General features: G+C 36.3%; 1 protein-coding gene across 1 annotated transcript in view; it reads left to right on the top strand.

Moving 5' to 3' along the window:
• LOC146137042 (uncharacterized) overlaps nucleotides 1-17,033 on the top strand; it is a 131,862-nt gene that overhangs the window by 18,131 nt on the left and 96,698 nt on the right. Inside the window, exons 3-4 of the mRNA XM_083395388.1 lie at nucleotides 12,777-13,153; nucleotides 13,841-13,964. Coding sequence (XP_083251514.1) covers nucleotides 12,777-13,153; nucleotides 13,841-13,964 — 501 coding nt within the window. The remainder of the gene's footprint in view (nucleotides 1-12,776; nucleotides 13,154-13,840; nucleotides 13,965-17,033) is intronic.

Here is a 17,033-nt window from a genome sequence, read left to right as displayed (position 1 = left end):
AAATACGTGTTAGATGAGGCATGAATGTATTATTGACCTAATTTGGAGAACTCTATCTTTGGTGAATATCTTAAGGATGCACCATCATAATGCTACATCGCATTCGTCGTAGTTCGTCCCACAAAACGCCCATTTACGCAGCTTCGCCTTTTGTTGCTATGCAATTAATATGGGACTTTGTAAGACCAACGCCCTAACACAAATACTAGGCGCCTAATACGTAGCCTACCTATTGTGACGTCATACTGGTTGGCGTCGTGTTTAACAGGTGGCGGTAAAATGTCACGCTATATAAAGGGCGGTTAAGTCCGTTAGACTGGGCAGCATAATTGAGATAATTGTGTCAGACGTAGAATGAATATGAAAGCATCAGCATTTTGTGAACGTTTAAAAACTTTAAAACAACATTTCAGTTTAAGATAAATAAAGAATTATTGGAACAAAATGCTGCCTACTTCTGTATGAGCTTTGATATTCATTCTACATCTAACTACAACCTCCAGCCATGATCTTAAGATTTATTTAAAACGTTCACAAAACGCTTCCAATCTTCCTAAAGGACTTTACTATAATGGGATTTAATATTCTTGTTCTCTCTTACACATTTTATACAACCTTTAGCCAATGCGCTCTCAAACACATGTTACAAGATATCGTTGGCTTGTTGCAATACATACACGTTCACTTTATAGTCGTAAAAGTAATCCCGATTTGAAAAAAAGAGTTTTTTTCATACATTTTTCATGTATTGAAAATATAGAGAACTGTCATGCCAAGGTGGCATCATAACTTTATAACAAGACGCTTATTTTTACAACTAGCAAAGACGCTTACATCGATCAAACGTAGGGAATATGATTGGTAAAATTACAATAAAGGATTGTGCTACTATATATAATTGTCAAGCGGTATTTGCCACTCATTACTCGGGCTAAGATGATTATTAGGAAAATACGTAGAGTGATTTTGGGTCCAAACAGACGGTCAACCTATGTTGCGACCCATTAACGTATTATTATTATTATTCTCACTAGGCCAATTTGACTTTTCTTTAGTGTATCATGGAAAGATCGCGAAAGACTAACTGTATGTGTTTTTTATGATATCTTATAATTGATATTTACAATGTTACTTTGTAAGAATATCAAAGCCCATAGTAAAGTAGCTAGCATTTGTGAAGGTTTGAATTATCGAGTTTTGCATAATTTCAATAATTTTTTCGAAAATTGCTTTAAAAAATACTTTGTTAGCCGGGTAAATCGCCAGGAAGTGACTATTGGTGTCTGGTTGAATAGCTTCTTCCTTATGTGTTTGAGTTTAAGTGTTATTAATATTAAGTTTACTTTTTAAGCTTTCGATTATTCCTATGATTTATTTATTAATCAATATAAATTACCTTGTTAGCTCAGGAGAGGCTTTTTGACCGGATCGCTCTTTTACGCTTGCATCCGTTAGCGATTATATGTCGATTTGAACTACTGTGGTGTCCGAGCGAATAAACTCTTTCAATGTTTATAAATCAGATTGTTCCGCATTTCCAACCCGCGGTTAATGTTTTAAATCGACGCGATGATTAGCTTTAATAACTTTCGAATCTCACTTACCTTCGCGCTCTATTTGTTGCGACATTTTTGGGATAATGCTGGCTTATTGTGGCCAGTTGTAGCGTGTCTGGTCAATTTGAGTTAGTTCGAGCGTTGTATCTACTTTTAACCCACAACAACACAAAACCCCAGACAGCGAGTCTGTAAGGACGCGCCATTCGCTCTTGTGTTAACGTATTGAATTTGCTAGTCATGTTGCTTGTATTTAGAAAGATTAAGAGCTAAAATGCTAGTTCAGTTTTTGATTTCTGTTGATCGCAGTTGAGTTTATGTTACAAGGTTGCCCCCACAAATTCTTTGGATCTTTAAAGTTTTTGATTGTTTTTCCCAGAAAGTCTGTGAATGTTGTTTTATAATTTATTTTACGTGTAGCTTAGGTTATGTGTTTTCAAAGTGCCCTGGTATAAAACAACATTTTAAACCATTTTTTATTCTGCCGACTATGATTTTTACAGTTTTTTGTTTTCGAATAATTTCGAAACCTGTTGATAGACCCAATTTTGTGTCTTTGAAAACTTGCACATTTTATTTAAAAAGTCTTGAAATTGGCTTTTAAAATGTGCTGCCTGCTTGACTCGATTGTCACCAATTTTGTTTTTACTGTTTAATGTGTGTAAGGTGTATATTCTACACTATATTACAACTAAGGCTTAGGGTTGTACTTTGATCTGTACTTTAAAAATTCTGAGTATTGCTTGAAATGTAAATGCTTAAAAAACAACTCGCCCAAAGTAAAAAAAAAAAAAAAAAAATTGTTGCCCAGGTAGTTTAACCAAGTCTATTTTTTCTAAATAATATACTGTTGTCTGTTGTGCACTGAACGAGTTATAATCGTTTTTGTTTACGTGAATTGCAAGGACTAATTTAATTCCAGTTGATTCCGACAATAATTAAACACGATATTATTTACCATCGTTAATAAGGCAAAATTAAAAAAAATCGGAATGTAGATAATGTTCCTAGGTTATAAAGCCCCCTAAACAACAATTGTTTTTGTCTATTTATTGGAGTATTTTTTTTTCTTTTTTTATCATTAGAAAATACTCCCATGCTGAAAATACTTAATTATCTCAGTACCTAATTGGCACCGATACCAGCCGAAAGTATCGGACGAGTACCGATACTGCCATTAGGTATCGGTTATCGGCACCGATCCAATATTATCGTGTACCTCTAATACATTCACACACCTACAAAGGCGATCCTATTCAAACCTAATGTTCAGACCCGACTTAACGCCTCCGTCCTATCGCTTTAGAATCACAAAGTACGTTAAACATTTACTTTCGTCTCGAAAAAGCAGCAACAAGTTTCTCAAGTCGCGAAGTTGAGCAAACTTTACAATCCGTCTCACCTATTGTTGTCGCGCCGCTCCCGCCTCCATTTTATGTCTCTTTGCATCTCTCTCATTGCTTTCTTGCCCATACAGCGTCATGTATTCCGTAGAAGTGCTTGGACTTTATACAAGACGCACATTTGCTCGCGTTTCACTTGTCTTGCTCGCATGGAGTTACTTGTGGCTTTGGATGCGCTCCTTTTAGCTTTTTATCCAATTGGTTTTGTAGCAGAAGTTAACTAATCCGCCTAAAAATTAATTATGCCAGGTTAATTGTTGCTCTGTTAAAGTTGTTTTTGTGGATTTCGAAAAGGAAATGGTAAATAGTAGGATTAGGTGTTTTTTAAATGATCTGTCTGCTATTGCATTTTTAACTGTCTAAACAGTTACCTTATGTTAGTATTGGTGAAAGATAAAGGATACATTTCCTATATTTTCTTTTATATGGTATTTAGGCAAAATTACGTGACAAACTTCTGTTGGAAAATTGAGGATATACCGCAATATTGAAGTGATCAATTATAAAATGTAATTGACAAGGGTTATATGAAAGTTTAACCCGCCATTCCTATTTTCTAGAAAAAATACAATTTAGAAAAACTAGGTTTTTGGTTTTAGCGTTCAGTTTAAGTCAAAGTGGTGCTGAAAAATCGACGGAATACCACAATACTAAAGCGTTCATTTAGCGAAAGACGAAGTGTTCGTGTGTTAACTTAACGCTGTTGTGCTTGTGATGGTTAAATTTACAAGTGACCTCGACAATGTCCACCTACTACACACTACCCAGGAACCAGCGCATGCGCAGATCAAGCGAGGTCATTTACAGCCTCTACACCGGGTAAGTTCGTCTTATGACCAAGTTTTTGAAGGTTTTGTTTGGGTGACCCCATGGAAGTTATCTTTATGTTGAATAAACATGGTCGTTGCATTTAAAGCAAAAGGAGCAAAAATCGCCATAAACCCAAGGAGGCCGTTCCGCTCTATTACCCACGAGTTGTTCGCTGAAATCCAGATGTTTTGTCCAGGAAAGTTTAATGGAACAAAAACGTCGTGTGAGGTGAAATAATGTGCGCCTTATGGACGCGATTAGCATTAGATCTCGTGGTGAATGCAATTATGCCATGGCTTTGGACGTTTTTTCAAATTGGTCAGTTTTTCGTTTGGAAAAAAAAGGGAAGGGTAAAGTATTTTTACCCTAACAAGATGTCAGTTTTGCTAAATTGGCATGGTTTCTGATTACTTCCGATAAATTAATTTGGCAACCCATTTTTATTTAAAGATACTGTTAATTAAGGAGAACTAATTACCTTGGAACATATAAAAAACAAGTCTTTGGGTAAATTTGTTTTTCTAAATCTAAAAATACATTCAGATAAACTTGGATACACTTTTCATGGATCTGTAATGTAGCTTGATATTGAATTGCAAAGCCAAAAAGGATGGGTAATTCGACTGATCTTGATATAGGCGTTTCAATACGAGCTTGTATCATTTTCAGTTTATGTAATTATCTTTTTTTGTTAAACAAAATCTGTTCTGATTTTTCACAACCATGAACTTTAGAATTGCTTAATTTGAGCGACAACACAATACACAAAAGAAAATCTCACTTTATGCGAGTTGTGATAGGTTTGGAGTAGGCCTGAAATCGATTGGTGATATGGAATTTGAAGGACACGAAAACATTACCTCATCGTTAAACAAATGTCGCGATTTCGTATCGTAATTGATTAACTTGCAGTATTTCGTGTATGTGTTGAACAAGTATAAAGTCCCTGCGACCTTTCAATTCATACTGAATCCGTAAATCAAGCATATGGCAAGTTTGGTTTTAAGTTAATGCTGTTAGAAGGTTAAACGTTTAGGTAACTACAGCAACAAGTAAAGTCGAATTTTCTGCTGAAAAAGGTAATTTTTCGTGTATATTAATCTATCTGTTTGCGAGTGTGATGCTATACATTAAGCCTACTCCATGAAGGCCCCCAAAACCAAGCACACTTAAAATTGTAATTTTTAGCTATTGTTAACCATGATAAACTAATTATTTCTATGCTGCCCATTTAGGTTGACTAATGAATAGTTTTTGTCGTTTTGAAGCAAGTTATCGATATTAATAAACTTAGCTGTGATGTTGCTACCAGGCACAGGCATAGTATACTAAAAAGAAGCTCTTTCACTACTTATTTGTTTTATTCGACTACCAATGATGAAGGCATCCTATATAGTTGGCCTAACCGTCGGATAAAATAATTAAGTACCGGAAGAGCTTCTTTCTAGTAAACGAAGCAACGCTTTTCCGTTTCAAGATATTTTTATTGCAAGAGAACGGAAATCATTACCAAATTGCCAGGGGGTTCAGTACGTAATATTGCTAGGAAACTTATCCCATTGGTGTAGGATTTGGTAGGGCGAGTTATGTCTATGTTGTTTTCACATAGCAACAGCTAGTCGCAATAAAACCAGCTATATTTAGCTGTCCTCGTAGCGCCAGCAGTCGCAGCCTTCCAAAACCACCAGAATGTGTTACGTCATTCGTGTGCGCAATCCTAAGTCAAACAAAACTCGGGACGACTTTGGCCAAACGTTTTCTGTCAAATCACACCTTCGCAGCCAAACACAGTCCGCTGCACAAAAGGTTGGCAAGTTGCGGTAAATTTAGAACATAATGGTGATATTTCCCCGCGGACTAAAGCTAATGTTTGACCACAGTCTGTATGGTTTCTCGCCGTGGACGACTTTTGGAAAGTTACACTCGCGATGGTGCGCTGTGCGAGCACGAAAATTGTGATGTCACGAAATAATGACGTCACTAGTAAAACCCAACAATAAATAAAACATTAATTCATATTATTAAAAAACATCAGTATTAACTTAGCGTTTTGAAAATACCAAAATGACCATGTGTTGAATATCACCCTGGAGAGACTGGCGACTGCAAGCCATACCCCATTTGGTAATTCACGAATATTGTACTTTAAATTAAGCTACACAATAACCACAGAATTGTCCATATTTCGGAAAAAAATTCAATTCCTCTATTCGTGAGCTAATAGCATCCTTCTTGTGACAGCTTTACATTTCGCCTTCGCCTCTCTTTGATGTCCAGTAACAATGGACAACATCGATTCACTTGATGTTGTTCTATTGTTGTGTCGGACCTCGCAACGTTAACAAATGATTTCCTGGCGATTTGGGTCTTTGATGCTTCCTATTGTTGACACTAGCCTTCTTTCAGCACAGACTAGAATAGAGTTTTTAACCCAATTTTGAACTAAACTGTAACCCCTCTTTGTTTATATTAGTGTGTGATTGGGAAAAGTTTTTCGACCAACATACAGTAAGAAGGACTAGTTTATTAAAATTGCCCTTATTTTCTTATATGTCCGGTATTTCAGAAAAATCCAAAAATATTTCTGCAATTGAAAATAAAAAAAAATAGTTTTTTAAAACGTTTAGAATGTTACTTACTTAGATATTGCAACTATTTCTACATTTTGTTTTGAGTCTGAAATGTTAAGAATTATAACTACGCACAAGGGATGCTTAAGCTGTTTAACTTGTCGGTCTGCTCGAATGAAATTTAAATTTGGTGTAAAAATTTATTTTTAGCTTTTTCGCATCTGTTCCTCAAACTTTGGTGATAATTTCTCAAACTGGAGTAGATATAGACGTTTAATGTGTGACTTTTACGTGTGAGATTTGCTGTGAAGTTGTTAAAAAAAATATTTGCTGTTTTAAATGTGATGACAACGAAAATGACCTCTTGATATTTTAAATCTGCTATTGCGTGGTTTATTTTATTTACTGTTACAAAGTATATTGTTGCACATTCCTAGTCTTGGTGAAAAAATAACATGCTTTTTATGTTGTTTTTTTGCGTAAACGATTTTATTCGTTGGCATAAACGATTGCTGCGAATGTTTGGTCTAATTGCTGCGAATGTAAGAGCTTCGAAAGTTGAAATGTGATGCATTAAGATACAAATGCACAAGCACAGAACATCTATAGAATTCCAGTTTGCACTTTATTATGATGTCACAGCGTAGGCATTGTGACGTCGCACTCAACTTCCTCTGCGTCTAAAATAAAAGGCCAGGAAGAGTTTGGCAACTCTAGAAACTCGATTGCCCATGTGCGTGTGTATGTATATGTGTGTGTGTGTGCTTGTGTATGCGTGTGTGTGGTTCGTCTATCAATATACAAGACACCACAATGTAGGTTGCTTCAATAGAAGGATTGTGACAATAATAAGCAAGGCCTACTTATGAAACCAGGAGTTAAGCAATTTCGTGAAGGGGATTAGAGAAATTTAAGTACTGGTTGTGTCACGACAAGGTACATGTGTACATTTTATAATACTTTTCACACTTTAAAACCATATATGTTTTGCATTTTTAAATACTCTCATGTTTGCATTATTATCAACCTCTTTAAACATATTAAATACCTTATTACATTTTAAATTCCCGTTTTGCATAAAAAAATGTATGCATTTTTAAATACACTTATTGTTAACAATATACAAGAAATCGCCATGATGACAACCGTGCCATGCCCCTAATTTTGCCCTTTTTACCCAATAGGCCTTTAATTTTCGATAGAGCGTGTGTGTCACTTGTTTAGGGTCTGTGAACACAATGCTGTTTGGTGGCGAGTAGGAATTGTGCTTTTCGCTTCATGGATCAGGTTTGAATTACCCCAATCAACAACAGTGTGTCGGGTGATGATTATAGTGGCGGTGTGTGGTAACTAGATCAGTAGTTTTCTCTAGTGCTACCTTGTGAGCAGGTTTTTCAGAACGTAAAGTTTTACCAGTGTGCAACCTGGTATCTTGGTTGAATTAGTGACTTTAGTGTTTCGGACAAATGACTTTGGTTGAAATAAGGTAATTTCATTAAGCATCTATTTTTCAAAAGTTGGTTTTATCATCCTAATTTTTGCATATTAACCATTTTGCATGTTGCGTTTTGGTTGTGTTTTTTTTTAGTTGGGGTGTTGCTCTTAATTGGACTAATTTAACATTTTTGAATAGCAAGGACTTGACTTAAAGTTGACTTACTCTAATTATGACTTGACTGGGACTTCAACTGATGACTTGGACTTAAGTTATTTCACAAATGACTCAACTTTGACCATTTAAAATTGACTAATTTGCAACGCTTGTTAATAGTGCTACTGACTGTCATAGAAAGATAGCAGCTTTCTCTGTTAAGCTCTCCGAAACTATAAGAGTTATAGGACCGACATTTTCACATTTTTCACAGTTAACTCATAGTAACTTATACATCAACCACACATTTGTCTTGTGTTACTATGAGTAATAATAAAAATATTTTAGATCGGTAGTTTCAATAACTATAAAGATTGGACTCAATTTTCCATTAGTTTGAACTTCCAATTTTGTTTCTTTGTTTTGCAATAATGTTTCAGTTGGTCTACGCATCAACCACTGCAATTTAAACTTTTTAAATACTTTTTCGTTTAATTATTATAAACCTTCACGTTACCTTTGCTCTATTATCTGATATTGACCTCCTTCCATTATGCTCTAAATTATTCCAACGTTCTTTATTTTTAGTGCGATAAGATCATCAGTGATTTCATCAGACATGGCGCAGTCTAAGAGCTGCTATCCGGAATATCCGGTATTTGCGCTAAAAATAATGTATTTTGTTATGCTACCCTTTGCTTACACGCAAACGACAGGTGTATTGGTCAGTCGGGTTCATTTGTCGAAGTGCGCCAGTCAAACATTGCAATTGCTGACTAGGCGTGTTTTTAACCCGGGTTGTGTTGTTTCTAAAAAAACGTTTGTATCTCGTTGTATATGGTGACAAAATGTTTTCTTCAGTAGTAAGGCTGCCACCTAATCGTCGCTAAATCAATAATAATAAAAACTGTGGATATTGGAATTTTGCAGACGTTGATCGAACTTTTGCTTTTCTTTTTGCTTTAAAAAAATATAATACTTACGTTGGTCTACGTATCCAGTGTACCCTGTGTTTGCAAAATAAAAACACATTTATTTTATTTTGTTATAAACCTCGCGCGCACAGGACAGGTGGAGAGGGTCAATCGGGTTCATTTGTCAAACATTGCAATTGCTGACTTGGCGTGGCTTTAACCTGAGTTGTGCGCTGTTGGCAAAACTACACTCTCCGCTTACGTCAAGCAATGAATAATTAAGCAAAGGTATTCCAGGAGTGCAATTCAGCTGTGCAGTGGCGACCTGTTATCATTAGCAATTTGCTGAAGCGTTGTTTTCGAATCCCAAGTGCGCAGTAAAGCACTTGTTCGTTGCTCTCAGGCCTTTGGAATGCGTGGAACTGTGCCATTTGGAATGTTGTCAGTGAATTAATGTAGACAGTGTTAACGAAAGTAGACAAAGAATGATGCTTCTGCTTGTTTTGAATGCACACCAGTGAAAACTCTTCAGTCTGAATTGCTTTCGCGCTCGTAACTTCGTTAAAACTTTGTGGGCTGGGCATTTTAATTGAATGTACACTGCACACTGTACAGTCAAGCATCCGAGTTTTTTATTGCTTGGATTTATTCAGAGATAATTGTGATTTGAACTATCATGTAATTCAAAGAGTTGAGTAACTGAATCTAGTGGATTAATGTAAATTTACCGTAAAGGTTTCAATATTAGAACCGTAAAATATTAACTGATTTAATAAACCAATGAACCACATCAAATCGTATGTCGGGCAATGGTGATGCAGTTAAGTGTGTTTTAAGCTTTTTCAAGTCGAAATTTCATAATTGAAGTGTTCACAGATAAAAACAACTGAATCAGAACAAAATGTGACTTCCATGTGCATACCAAGCTTGTTCTGTTTGTTATTTTTAGAGGAAACTATAGCTGCAGTAGCCAGTTGCGTGGTGTTGTGTTTGGTATCACGCCTCTTCTAAACTTATGACAACCCGACAATGCAACTCATAGTAGTCCTACTGTTGGCATTTTCATACTGACTAAGGCTGTTTGCTATTAGCAGCAAATGTTTAGGCACCGGTTGTATTTTAGTATAGCTAAGTTGAAAGAGTCTGCAAAAACTGACAACGCCTTTTATTAACAGACAAAAACTCTCATGAACGGATTTCTGTTTTTAATTTAAAACTAAAAGGTTTGGTTCAATTAAAAGATGTGTGTTAAATACATTTAAATGAAATAGTTTTGTCTTACTTAAGAGCTGGCATAGTTAAAATAATTGCGTTAAGTAACTTTTCAAAATAGAGTTTTGTCTTACTTGATAGTTGGTGTAGTTGAAATATTTGTTTGGAATACATTAAAAAAAAACGGTTTTGTCTAAAAGAGTGGTTATTGTGTTAAATAACCAATGTGAAATATGTTGACTGGTTTCAGAGCAGTTGGGCTTTATATGTAATTTACCACTCCGGAACTCTTTCATTACTTTGTTAATATTTAAGCTGTCATTGCAAAACACACACGAGTGCTATCAGCACGGTTAAGTTGTGTACAGCTTGATAGTCGACCCCCGAAAAACGTATTTTATCTGTTGTTCTGTTTGGCTTACCAGGTCAAAAGCTATCATGTGAGTTTCTAGGAACATTTAGTGTGTAAAAATGAAAACAAGCTCACCGATTAAGTGGTAAGTTGCATGCTATTTGCCCTTAGTCGTTACATTATACGGTTTAGGTTGTAAGCAGTTGACAAAAATCCACAATTTTTAACTGCTTTGGTTTTGTGATGATTGTTTGTTTATTGTATCGTACTTCGTAAATGAAAAAATACGTTTACAAGACGAATCTTGGATTAGCATGATTGAAAGGACAACATCTAACTAATCAATATTTCAGGCGGTCTAGTTTTTTCCATGGATAGTTGTTAAATTGTAATATTTATTCGGCATTTTTAGATATTTGTATTTATATAAACACAGAATACTTCAACAACAATGTCAGTTTTCTGCTGAAAACTTAATTCGAAATGCTCTTTTTAAACAATTGTTGATTTCCGAAATCCTTTGAAATGGTAAAAAGACTAACAACTGACAATTTGGAACAAACGTAGTTCACCCTAAAGAAAGTACATCACTAATAATGTTTCGCGAACATTTAACTGATGGATCCTTTAGATCATGCGGGGTAGAGACCTTAAAACGCACAACAAACACTGCAGCGTCTTACACAGTGTTGCTCACTCCATTAGTTTACTCATAATCGGTTGTCGGTTGATTTGGTGGGTCGCCTGCTGCAAAAGTTACCAAGTTCATCATTTGTTGAGATTGGTTCTAGAAAACAATATTTAATTCAAAATTGGTAAACTGGTGTAAAAATACGAAGACATTGCTTGTATCAATAAGTGGTTCTGAGCAAAAAATTCTCCAATATTTGAGAAATTTGCGAAAAAAAAATACAAAAGACAAAACTCGTATTAATTAAGTTCGAACTTGTTGCTAATATCTTATGTTTTGTTTGCCTACAAAGAGAAAGTTGGGTCGCTAACTGTTATACATACTTACGCTTATACATTTACGTATTCGGGTTGGAGCGACAAAATGTTAACACTTGTCTAACTTATGTTTGCAGCATATTAAAGCTACAAAGAGCACTTTGCACCACAACTCAAATTGACACAGCTCAGTTGGGACAAGCCTAGTGTGGTTTACATTCCGCCACGTTTTTTCTATTTAAACCCGCGCCGATAATTCGTGTGCGCAAATTTAAAGTCCCGTGTTGATTCTTGCAACAAAGACGCGGATTCAAATCAAGGCAAAACAAAGCGATTTAAAGTTTCAATATTTCCTCAAAAACCCTCCCATATCAGAAATATCCTTTCGACCTTGTGCCTGTATCGTTGCGCAAACAATGTGTGTATAATTAATAACGCCTGTGCCTCGAAATTCCTTTGTGTTTCATCGCCATATGCCCTGCTATTTGCCCGGCCGCTCTACTGACGTTTGCACAACTATCAAAGCGCTTTCCAGACGTGCGCATTTCTGAGGAAGAACAAAAACCCACCGTCACCCTTACAAGCTGGTCGTAAAACATGCCTTATTGCTGTCGGCTTTTATCTGAACTTTGCAACTTTGCTTGGCCAAATTTCGTGGCCACTTTAAAGCCGGATCTGTTTTTCGTACATTGGCCTTTCTACCTTCTCTATATCAAAAAGCAGATAGTTTTTACATTCAGTCGAACAACATGGACTTTCTATGGTTTTATCTGTAGTTTGCAAACTTGTTTGGCCATGTTTCACGGCCACTTTAAATCAGGCACTGTCTTTTTTCCATTGCTTATTTTAAAGTCATTTGGGAGCAGCTTGTGTTTCATTCAACCACTGACAAAAAGCAGTAGAATCCTTTCACCTTCGCCGTGTCAAAAAATAAGCTTTCTTGGTGTTTCTACCTGAACTCTGTATTTGGGTTGGCAAAATTTCGTGGCCTCCGGTTTTGTTTTTCGATTCCACTTCATGCAGCCCACTTCCCTTTCTTATAGCAGCATTATTGTTATTTGCTTTTGCAGTTTTGCAAGCCTTTGTACATGAGTGGCTCCCATATTTTTAGCTTCATTAGATTTTTCGAATTTCAAAGTTAATTTTTTTCTATGATATTTAATTCATAGTGAATTCTCTGAACCAAAGCGACAGAAAATTCAAAATTCCCTTTTAACTTGAAACCAGCGCATTTTTTTCATTTAATTCAACTCCCACCTTTTTATGTTCAAAAGATAATATTCCTTTTCTATGTTATTTGTTTTCTAGCCATTTCTCAAACGAAACATAGCAGAAAACTTAAAAAATTCATTTTACTTTAGAACCATCGTTTATTCTGCATTTTTTCATTTTTTTTCAATTGCTACTTTTTCTTTTCCAGGGGGATCCACCCTAACACTATGACGTCATCCTATCACCAACAAGCGTCACGTTACCCCCAGCAACAACAACAACAACACCCCGGTTACCATGGCAGCATGGAGCGACGCGCGCAGCCCCAGGGAAACCCTCAGTACTACGTCCCGACTGGTTCCCATGACAACCAGCTACGTCATCAGGCGTACGACAGTGGTTACCATGACAACCAATTACGTCATCAGGCTCCTCACCAGAGACCGAGGAGCGGCGGCGATTACGAGCGAGTGAGAGACGATGACGTGTTCAGTGAGGAGAGAGTGAGAGTAGAGGAGCAAGTTGCTCCCGAGCCGCTCAGTGGAGCATCGTCATACTCGTCGCTCAGTGGCGCTAGAGTGCAAGGTTTGTGTTGTTGTTGTTGTAACCTAATTTATAAATCCTACTCAGAACACTTTGACGATAACAGTTTTCGTCAACTTTTATTTCTTTTTATTTGGCCACCTTCGCTTCTACCGAAAGGTATGTGTTAAACAACCAAATCCACTATGCATGGACCTGTAATGTGGCGCTACAGTGCAAGGTTTTTGTTTTTGTTGTCACATGAATTCCTTTCAATCTTAAGGGTCGATTGCCCTGCCCTGTTTTTTTATTTTGATAACTTCGCTAGTTGTGTTTGCATTTATGGCGGTAGGTATCACTTATCGGTTTGTGGGTGACACTTTAGCTCCTGTGATAAAAAAATCGCTATTTCAATGTTAAGTTTAGGTTTAAGTTTGAGTTGGATGCCGACTTTAAGGCAGCAAATGCTAGTTAACCTCGTCAAAGTAAAATTACTAACATTTGAATACGTTTAGCACAAAAATTTTTATAACAAGCTCGACAGATGTGTTAGTATAACTAAAATTGTTTTAATGCAGTGTTGGTTTGTATGCCTGTTTAAGCCTCTTTTTTCACAAAATGTTTAAACAAGTGTTAAAAAATGAAACCCTATCAGTTGTGAACCTTTATTCACATAACTGCACTAGACAAAGTTATTTTAAACCAAATTTTTATGCTTTAAAGTTTAAACCGTGATTTCCTTTCCACCAGGCAACCGTTTGAGCGCCATGGACCGCGTTCAAGCCCTATCAGCTGACAACCTCCACAACACAGGACGTACCACTGGAGGCGCTGTGGGGGAACCGTCACCACTCGTCAAAATGAGGCACAGAAAGTGAGTTTTTGCATGTTCTTCTTAAAGTTGGGACTTTAAATGTGGATTTTGGGGGTATTTTAGATGAGTGACCGTATTGTTTGTAATCAAGGGTCAATTTTGGGTATATAAAACTGTTATCAGTGTAAAATTTCAGGAAATATGATTTGTTATGCTTTTTTCGTTCTGTTCTGCTTCAGTTAGCAAGGTAGTTGGAATAATAGAGCAGAAAATCTTTGCAACAGTAATTTTCGCCAAATTCACTTTAAATATGCTTACGAACTGTTACATTTTTGGAATTTAGTAGTCTATTTCTTACGACGTCAATTCCTTATGTAGCTTGTTAGTTTTTTATCTAGTTACGTTTGGATGAGGTTTTTGAAAGTTGCATAGTATATTTGTTTCGAGACCAAAAATATTTTATTTGAAGGGTTCGTTGTAATTCTACTGCAATATAATGTAGTTTTATCTATTTGTGAATGGACTGCTAGCATACATTAAAAGTCACTTGATGTATATTTTTCTAATATTTGTTGTGTTGCAGTCTCCCATTGGCAACGAATTTTGCTTACTTGGCAACTTTTTACCAACAAATACACTGTGTAATTTATCGTAAGTCCACCAAACATCAAAAGCTTGATGGTTATTTTATTTGCTCTGTCCAGTAATTAACCGAAATAATTTGCTTGTGACCTGTAACTTGAAAGGACTCGCTACCCATTGAAGCTGGCGTTTACGACTTGTTTAGAACTTTGTGGTTGTGATCCAAGCACAGGGATAACTGCTTTATAAGGCCGTCAGAAGTTGATATTGGTGGTTATTTATTAACGTCAATGAGGTACTTTAATTGAGATTTAGAGTCAAATCGATTGAGATGTCATTCTGATTTAACGTGCTCTTATTCTGGTGACGAATGCTATTAATCAAAAATATATTAGGAGTCGGTATCCTTCAGTTATTTGCGCTTTCCTTTGCAATGTCAATACGGTTACGTCAACTGGTGATTGGTGCGTTAGACGAACTTATTTGTTTTTCTAACATTACTCATTTATCGCGGAACGGTGTTATTTATTGCTCTATTCGCTATGGCGTCTGCGTAAAGGCAACGGTAAAAGTACATGTCAATATATCTTTGAGGTTGGCACATTTTAATCACTTTATTTGGAATGGACGTAAAAAAATCCTAAAATTGTGACATTGTGTTGTTGTTTGGAATAAGTCTTTTGAATGCAATAGGCAATTATTGTTTTAAAATTTACTAAACTTGACCCGACTATCTTGTTCGACCTCTCTTTTATTTCCTACTGTGTTACTAATTAATCGATTTTAAAATCACACAACCCACTATTTTTTAGCAAGAATGCTCTTTTGGAAGCAACAAACAAAATATTTAAAGTGTAAATGTTCGCTTATTTTTCGAATTTCTTCTGGTTTTGTCTTTAAGTTAAAAAACATGTTGTCTTACGATAAAAATTGTGTCGTGTGGAAATTCGCTCCAACTCTGCAAACAACAACCTCAAATGTGTTTGCTTTGGAGCTATTCAGCAATAAACATTGACGTGAATTATTAAGAGAACTAGTAAATCAATTTCCAATCGGTTTGGTGCCTTAATGTGTTTCCTGTTTTCTATAGTGACTACACAGTGTGGAGTTAGGGTCAATCTGTTTTTAGTATTTTCGACGTAGCTCGGCGAAAATTTGACTCGCTTGGTTCTTAAGTAGACATGAAGAGCCACGGACAAAAACCAGTTCAGAAGGACTATTTCCGGAAACTGCGAAACGTCTCTAAGATTCGTTGCTGAGAAAAAAATGTTATTAATGAAAAATATTTGTTCTGCAGTTGATTTCGCTACGTTAAACAAGACTAAAACTCCGAAATTTAACTAACGAAAAAAATGTGAAAACTGTCAAAAAAAAGGACTATTTAAAGTCCATATTAGTACATCAAACATCTTCCCAGGTTATATGAGCACACATGGTCAGGAATATTTCTTCAAACTCAGGTCGTCCTCATATCAGCGATATAAACGCCTCAGTTTGTTTCTCAAGTGCTTTTCATATTCCTCACGTCAATCGACATTTACACACTGGGTTTTTGCGTGTCGTCCTCTACTACTCTTATAAAAAATCTACTACTCAAAAAAAATTGCGAAGTTTTTCTGCCATTTTCCAGTTAACGCATCGAAATAACTTATTTAATGACTAATCTGTATTTTACCCTAGAAACAGTAGCAATCTATTTCTTAAAACTTATTTGCTTCTATTAGATGTTAAAACAGTTCTAAGAATAATTTCCAGATGACCTTATTCTGGTTTAAGTATTGTATCATGCAGCCTTAATTGTAGTAAGGCAAAGACAGGCAGTCACAAAGTGCGTAATTATTTTGTTGTTGGCCCTTTTGTGCTGATAATTTTTCAGCTGATAATTTTTCAGCTCTGAAGCTGAAAGAAGGGCCACGGAACAGATTCGACAAATAGGGGTCTGAAGCTGAACCAAACTGTAACATTTTCAAACCTGGCTGCAGCCGGCCAATCGGTGGCATTTCTTCCGCCAATGGAAACCTTCATTAGATTAGCGGCTTACAATCTCACGCTCCGTCGCACACGCGCACCCAGGCGTGACGCCACTTTCTTAATCCCTAGCGGGGGGCCGTGACCCCACGGACCCTACAGACCCGGCACGCCGACGAAATATTGGCCCCAAAACCCGGCGCCCTAATTTGCGTGGAATGTGACACTTACACTGGTATTTTCGTGAGTGGTTTTGCCATTTCACGGGTATTGCGCCCTAGAGTTTCAAAGCACGCGTTTTATGGAATGCCTTTGAAAACCCACCGGGCGCCGACTTAAGTGAACATTGTTTGTAACACTCGGTTGAATGTTTTTCCATTTTAGGCGAAATCCTTTGTTTTAAATTTCATTTTGACTTTTAATGTGGATATACGGCTAGTTTTGTTGGTTTGAACTATTAGCATTTTTTAGCTGAATAATGTTGTTTTTTAAATATTTAAATGTTGATTCCAATAACGGCTAATGTTGTTCGTTTTTTATATTTGTTTTCGAAATTTTGAACTTCTAGCATGGTCGCGC

This window comes from Ascidiella aspersa, chromosome 8, assembly GCF_963924565.1.
Source record: "Ascidiella aspersa chromosome 8, kaAscAspe10.2, whole genome shotgun sequence".
In the NCBI taxonomy this organism is placed as follows: domain Eukaryota; kingdom Metazoa; phylum Chordata; class Ascidiacea; order Phlebobranchia; family Ascidiidae; genus Ascidiella; species Ascidiella aspersa.
Note: the sequence above shows the minus strand (reverse complement) of the source record. Positions and strands in the feature narration are given on the sequence as shown.